We start from the raw sequence: 7,619 nt of genomic DNA on the forward strand, positions 1-7,619 counted from the left end.
TCAAACTTAGTATCTATAGCCTCTGACTCTGTGCATCTTGGAATACAGATTTAAAAAAACAAACAAACAAAAAAAAAAACATAGAAGGGTCAGGCTAGTGGTGCTCCTCCAAAGTCCCAGCTACTTGGGAAGGCCGAGGCAGGAGGATCGCTTGAGCCCATAAGTTCAAGACCAGCCTTGGCAACATAGTGAGACACTGGCTCAAAAAAAAAAAAAAAATCACCACAGGGAGGTAGGATACATGACCAGCCCAGGAAGATGCCAAAAACCCATGCAATCGGTAGCAACCAGATTTCACTAGGTGGGAGGGGGAAGAAATCAGCCTAGAATTAAATGATCCAATAGTCCACTTTTTCAGGGCAGAAAAAGGAACTGGAAAGGATTTTTTTTCACCGTGGTGAAAAAAGTACAGACAGATTTTCCTTCTAGCAAGGATGGAAATCTCCATTGCTTCTTGACCCCTTCTCTTCTCCTCATCCCCAGGATGGTTGTTAATCATTACCCAAGGTCTGGCTGTTCCCTTCACCCCCGGTGGAGCCCAGCAGGCCCAGATACGTGCTCTTTGAAATGTATTCATGTTCAAAAATGGTACCCCAAGGCTGTAGAAGTGCAAGTGTGCATAAGAGCACACACACAGGCCTTGGGAAAAACAGTGTGCTCCCCGTCAGCTGGGCCTTGCGGGAGGGCTCGCTTAAGGAAAAGGATCCTAACAGGAAGGGCCCCCAGAAGGAATAGCTAATTGCTAGAAGCTGGGGTCATCCAAGGCTTGTGTGGTCCCCAAAAGAGTAGGAGAGAAATCAAGTCAAATGGTTTGAAAACCCATTATTTGCAAGACATTATAAGGGAAGACACACATGACGACCCACTGTGCTGGTGAAAGAGTCCTAGGCACTAATTGGTCCCTTTGCTGGAAGAATATCACATTCTTAGCAACCAAGAGTCCCAGGCCCCCACAGCCAATACCCTAGCATAGAGTCAATAAAATAGGTGTAAACCCCACTTGGCTGAGCAGTTAGCCTGGACACCATTTCCGGAGTTGCTTCAAAATCTACTCCAGTCCAAGGAAGAAAACCCATGAAATGAGTTTTAAAATATTCTTCTTTTAAAATCAATATCTGAATAACTTGACAAAACCTGTGCGTCTGATGGCACTGAGGCAGGCTCCCAGCCTCTGACCCTCGCAACCAGTTGCAAAAGAGGCAGCAGTTTCAAGATCATTGTCCCACCCCATCTCCACCAGAGGTCACAAGTCAGAAAAGTTCCACCTTGATCACCTTCTTGTGGAATCCAAGATCCCTGGAGCGGGTGCTAGAATTTCTTTGGTTGGTTCCGGTCTGGGTGATGCTGTTAATGTGAAGGCCGCTGATGGCGTTCAGGAAGAAGAGGAACGAGGCAGTGAATTCACACCAAAACATCAGGGTGAAGCCGATGAACGTGACCTGATTCCTGAGGAGGATCACAAAACTCAGGAGCCCCCCAGAGGACAGGATGAAAGAGGCCAGGAGAAGGAAGGAACCAAAAGTCCACTTGCACCGCGAATGGACGTCCTCACACACCTGGGACACCATGAGGAGCTCAAGGCCAAAGATGGCAGCTACCACAGCCATGGCGCTTGCGCAGCGAGCCAGGCCCATGCCCACAGCCAGCCCAGGCACGTGGGCCTGACTCAGGTCTCGGAGGCAGTGTGGCTCGCTCTGGTTGGTAATGGTGCAGAACCGCCACAGTCCAAAGAGGCGGTCCTCAGCCAGAAGCCAGTACCCATCACAGATGGAGACCGAAGAGAGGACCACAGCCAGGGCGGTACAGGTGATGATGAGAGTCCGGATGAAGGTCTCGAAGAAGGACCGGTGGGGCCTCCTTTGGCCCAACGGCCTCTGGGCCTGGAATACAACACAGGAAGCAGCAAGTCAGTGACACCACATGCCACACCCTCTCTAAATTCTCCAGGGAATACCCAGGCTACCCACTTCCCACAGCACCTGTTTTCTCCTCTGGTCTCATGGAAAGCCTGGAATTTTCCCGACTCAGCTTCCACAGCAGGGACCCCTTTTAGCCTGTCCTCCATTCTACACCTGTAAGCATTGCCTGTCCAGCCTCACTAGGCACAGATGGGTCCCTTCCCATTCTTCCTTTCACCATCTCTACAATGAATCCAAAATGGCTGGCAATCCCTACTGGGATCTGAACTCCGAAAACCCGTCTTGCCTGGCTCCTAGGACCTTGAGCATGCAGTCTGCTCCAATCTTTACACAAAACAAGAGCCCTGCTTTTCATGGCTACAGGGTTATGAGAAGCTTAGAGACATTAGCACATAATTATGTAGGACGGTTTCTCTCCCCACTATCCATCCAGTTTTATTCCACGCCCCCCCACCCACCAGGTTCTGCACTTTCGATGTTTGGTCCAGCCTGCATGTTATTATCTTGCTATCCTGACTACTGCAAGAGATGTTTGCACCTTGCCCTTTAACCTTGCTCAGCCTGTACTCTACCCAGAGGGGGCCAGCGTCTGTTCTAGCAGCTTTTAGGCATGGGGTGGCCACTGCAGCTCTTCTCTGCTGGTCTCGGCCTTGGAAAAGTGCATGCCTCACCTCCTCAGCCTCCTGGCAAGTGAGCTAGGTGTCCAGTGAGGTGTCTCATAGTCCTGAGTTGCCACCAGAGCCACCACTCCCAACCACTGACCCACAAGGCAAAAGACAGAACTATTACAGAGAGTAAAACTCCTTAGCATAGCCCCCCAGCCTTGCAAGACCTGCCTGCCTCCCTCTCTGACTCCATTTCCCAGTTGACTCTCCCTCACCGCCTTGCACAGGCACCATGGCAGTGCTATTTCCATGCCTAGAACTTTCTTATCTCGGAACTCCTGCCCCTTCTGCCCAACAGGCTCCCTGCAGCTCCCTTGCACCTCCAGGATGACTGTTTCTCCATAGAGCTGCAGATCTATTTAAAGTCACCTCCCCAGGGAGGACTTTCACCCCACCCAAACCCAAGTTTCCTGGCATTCTCTGCCAGGCACCCTGTTTGTTTTCTTCCCCATTCCCATGGTGGTTTGTAGTTACACATTACTGTCTGTCTCAATTGGACACTGTGACCTCCAGGAGGGCAGGGTCCCTACATCAAGATACTGCCATGTGCCCAGTACCTGACACAGTGTTTGACCTCTGTATTCAGTAGGTACTTGAGGAAGAGCCGTGGGATAAAGAGTCAGGTATGCAACCACTGTCACTTCTATCCAAAGCACCTTTAAAAAGATTCACCTGCCCAGTCATACAGTAAATCACCCCCTTTATAGTGTATATTAGAAGCAGGCTACACCCCAGTTTGGGAGGTAAGCAAAACAGATAGCTCACACATGATGGTCACAGTTAGAAAACCAGGAGAATGGAGAAAGGGGACAATGGGTGTGCCTTATGCCATGTGCAATGAGACCTAGGCCAATACCATGAGGTAAGTAGAGGTAAGTACGGCAAGTGCGGGCCAACCTTTCTGTGTAGTATATAATGCAAAGCCTTGCTCCTGGGAGACTGGCCAAAACCCTCCCAAGCTGTCTGTTAATGTGATTCAGACACAGGAGGCAACTCTCATTTCCACTCCAGTGACACGAATAGGGATGCAGTGTGCGTTCAGCCCTTCTGCCTAAGTAGCATCCTATTTCTTCTTACACCTGGGAGGATGGTACTATAGAAAGCTACACGCAGAAGGCAGGTGACTTGCCCAGCATCACTCACATCACAATAATGCAAATTATAGTTGCTCAGACAGTTGTACAGTGGGCAGGAGGTAGAATACATTCAGCAATAGATACTGACTTGGGCCTTCATGCTGAAGCCTTGGTATTACTGGTTAGGAAGAAGATTTGAGTACAGAAGGATACTCAAAAGACCACACCAGAACTAGGACCAGCACCTCCACTGAGATCCCAAGGTGCTGCAGAGAGCACCCAGGCAGGAATGTGCACTGTGGTTATCAATCCATGTCCCCTGGCTTCCTTGAGGGGCTTCAGGCACTGAAGCAGGGTGCTGGGTCCCCTTCCTCACTTTAACTATCTGCTTGAGACACTGAGAGTCAAGGAATCTGCACTGAACTTTATTAGGGAATAAAAGAAGATCTACTGGTAAGAAACAATTTACCAAAGAAAACTTTGAAATTTGTGCCTTTATGTCTATACCACAAACCAGTAGAGGCATTTGTACTTGGACAGTTTCTTAACCTCCACTGGCTCTTGTTTTCTTATCTATTAAATGAAGTTGGTGACACCTGCAGGTCAGCAGTGGCTGTGAAGCCACTTGGCAAGATTACAAAATTCCTAAAGATTAATATAGTCAGAGGATGGGAGAGCCCTGGATGCACAGAACAAGTCATATGACCACAGGATCCAGAAGCCTTTGACCCTAGACATGGGTCTGGAGAACAGGCACGTCCTGTCTCCTCCTCAGCCCCACCTGTCCTGGGCCTAGACTGGACTTTAATCTCCAGGCCCTAAGTCATCACACTGGGATCTGGAGAGAGGACAACTGATCTCATTTCATCTTTCGTTCCTCCTGCCTCAAAGCAGGGCTTCATTTAAACTCTGACCATTTAAAATCCCAAGGATGGGGCTGGGGATGTGGCTCAAGCGGTAGCACGCTCGCCTAGCAAGCACAGGATGCTGGGCTTGATCCTCAGCACCGCATAAAGATGTTGTGTCCGCCAAAAACTAAAAAATAAATATTAAAAAGTTCTCTCTCTCTCTCTCTCTCTCTCTCTCTCTTTAAAAAAAAAAGAAAAAAAATCCCAAGGATGGGGCTGGGGCTGTAGCTCAGTGGTGGAACACTTGCACAGCATGTGCAAGTCCCTGCATCCCTGGGGTGGGGGCTCCCAAGGATAAAATGAGATCATGTATATAAAGATGCATGGCAAATGGGCAGCTCTGCATTTTGGGGAGTGATTCATAATATTCCTAACAATAATGCACACTGGAGTCTTTGTTCCAAAACACTTGGCACCTCACCCCTGTGTTGCTGTCACCTCTGCCAGTTTTCAAGGATCCAGGCCCTGAAATCCTTTCCTGAAGGGCAAGCTGGCAGCAGCAGCTCAATGGAGGGGTAGTAAAGTGGGGAAGAGGGCAGTAGAGTCCTACCCCCTACCTGCCAGCCCCAGCTCTGTGCCTTCCGGCAATCACTTAAATCTCAGGGCTTTTGACTTCTGCTTAAAAACAAAACAAAACATGTTTCCCTTTTTCATCTGTGACCTTGAATAATTTCTAGTGACCTGTAGAATAAAGACTTCTTGACTGAGTACAATGCCCTCCTCTATAACCCAAGGCCTCACCGGCCTCCCTCAACCAATAGCACCTCCAAAAGACACCTTGGACTCTTTCCACATATTACCCACACCCTAACACGACTCCTATATCTGCTGCCCCTCAACACCCACTGTGCCCAGGCCTGACTCAGGCCATCACCACCACCATCACCACCAACAACCTGAAATTTCTTGCACACCTGCTAATGCGTCAGTCTGCCTCTATTCCTTTCAGCCCCAGCATGCCACCCACTCTGTTCCCCGGGCCTGTATGACCAGGCCTTGATTTTTAAGCTAGGTTACTTAAAACCCCTTTCTTTTTCTCTCTTTCTCACCTATAAACAAAGGTAATAGTTCCTACCTCATAGAGTGGTTGTGGAGATACGTTATGGGCCAAGTAAGTGCTCTAAGTGTCAGGGACAACTACCAGGTCAGCCTAGAACTCCTTTCCCTCTGGGAGCCTGTGGCCTCCCCCAGCTCAGAGTAGGGCCCCTTGGCTAGACTGCATGCCCTGCCTGCCCCTCCTCCCCACATCTCCCTCCTCCTCCTTCTCCATACTAGCTCTGTTTCCTCACCTGGCTCAGTCTTTCTTCCCTCTTCAGCCCCACAAAAAGTCCTCCTCCTGCTCTGCCAACTAACCCTGCCCAAAGCTTGTGTACCTCCCAATTTAGCTCTCACTTCCCGGTATGATTCCTTGTTTACAAGTGTCTCTCCTCAGCTGGATGATAAACTCCTTGAGGGGAGAGACCACACCTGGTCCCACCCTTCTCACCAGCTGTCCCCTTCCTCCCAAAGCCTATCACTGGAGATAATTCAGGGCATTTACCAAAACAAAGAGGAGGAATTGACAGCAGTGGATTCCCTGCCCTACTCCAGAAGCAAGGGTTATGGGGTGACCTTTGGGTTATTAGTCTCCTGTTGGAGAAAGACAGAGAGGTGGAATAGTATTTGGAAGCGGGAAGCCCTGAGTTTGAATGTTGATTCTGTCAACTGGCCAGCCACTCTGGGCAATTTACTTCTGAGCCTTGGTTATCCCATCTACAAAACGAGGAGGGCCAAATGCCCCCTGGGACCACACCTGCAAACCAGCTATTGGAGGGGGAGGTACTAAAACAGGACCCCTTGAGCCTACAAGTTCCAGATCTGCCTGGGCAACATAGAGACCTCCAACTCTAAATAAATAAATTAAATAAACGGAAGAGTAACATTAACCGTGTTATGAGGATCTCAGCATGTAAATTAATTGGGCTCTAACCATCAGGGTTGGATGTAAGGAAGCTCGCTTTATAGGGCGCCGCTCGCAGAATTCCCTTTGGAGGGGGTAGGAATATGTAGGTTCTCAGCCAACATAAACATCTTGCACCACTCCACGGAGAAATCAAGTCTTCAGAAGTAGACCCGTCCCTTCGCTGGAGCCTTTTCTCGGAGGTGTCTGGTCCCCAGTGAGTTCACCTCGCCACCAGCACCCACTGCGGGACCAAGGCCGTCTTTCTAGCTCCAGAAAGTTCTAACTTCCCAAGAAACTTACCCTCCCTTACATAAGGCAAGCTCCACTCTGCAACTCGATTCTGTCCATTCTCCTCGCCTCGTTTTTTAAGAAGGAGAGAGCCCTCTGGTGAACCTAACCGACAGATCGCTGGTGACCCCGAAAAGAAGCGGAAAATCCTCCCTAGACCAGTTTGGGAGCCTCGGGTACCCGCAGGACCGCGAGCAGAGGCCTGGTGAGCCCGCTCCACAAGAGCACCGTTGCGGGATAGACGCCCCAGGTAAGCTTCCCGGGGACTCTCCTGGGGACCTGTTAGGTCTGCAACAGGGGGTGCCCCGAGCCGGGCTGGAACTCGCTGTGGGTGCGAACTCCCTTCCTCCCCCCACCCCCACGCGGCGGGCAGCACCCCCCGCTTGCGGTGCTCCGGGTACCTGCACGACGATGGCAGTCATGATGCGCAGCCAGCCGCGCGCGGTCACTTCGCTCCTTCCAGCCGCGCGCAGTCACTTCGCTCCTTCCAGCCGCGCGCAGTCACTTCGCTCCTTCCAGCCGCTGGGCTGCTGCTGCCTCAGCGGAGCGGAGCTCTATCCGCGCGAGGCGAGGCGGGGCAGGGGGCGGGGCGGGGCCTGTCGTAATTAACAGGGCGGGCTCCGCCTCCCTGAGCCGCTCAGGTTACGCTGAGTCAGCTGGGGAGGCCCGGAGGAGCCCCCGGGGAGAGGAGGAGAGGACCCTGGACTCTAGGGTGGCGATCCCCGGAGTTCCTAGAAGGAGGTTCGGGCACCTGGGAGAGGCTGACTCAGCCGTCTGACTTCAGAGCCCAGAGGCACTCCTTCGCCCCCGACCTTGGGAGA

The 7,619-nt window shown here is 51.2% G+C and overlaps 1 protein-coding gene across 2 annotated transcripts; it reads right to left on the reverse strand.

Moving 5' to 3' along the window:
• Positions 1-807: 807 nt before the first annotated feature.
• Tmem37 (transmembrane protein 37) lies at positions 808-7,381 on the reverse strand. 2 transcript variants are annotated; one of them, XM_048810417.1, is made up of 3 exons: positions 7,298-7,381; positions 7,200-7,241; positions 808-1,880 (listed from the first exon to the last, which is right to left on the reverse strand). In XM_048810417.1, the coding sequence occupies exons 2-3, from the start codon at positions 7,218-7,220 to the stop codon at positions 1,251-1,253; spliced, it is 651 nt and encodes a 216-aa protein (XP_048666374.1). In that variant the 5' UTR covers positions 7,221-7,241; positions 7,298-7,381; the 3' UTR covers positions 808-1,250. The 2 variants fall into 2 exon arrangements, with proteins under 2 accessions (XP_048666374.1, XP_048666373.1); XM_048810416.1 differs by lacking the exons at positions 7,200-7,241; positions 7,298-7,381 and adding an exon at positions 2,800-2,901.
• Positions 7,382-7,619: the final 238 nt, after the last annotated feature.

Source organism: Marmota marmota, unplaced genomic scaffold (assembly GCF_001458135.2).
Source record: "Marmota marmota marmota unplaced genomic scaffold, marMar, whole genome shotgun sequence".
Lineage (NCBI taxonomy): Eukaryota > Metazoa > Chordata > Mammalia > Rodentia > Sciuridae > Marmota > Marmota marmota.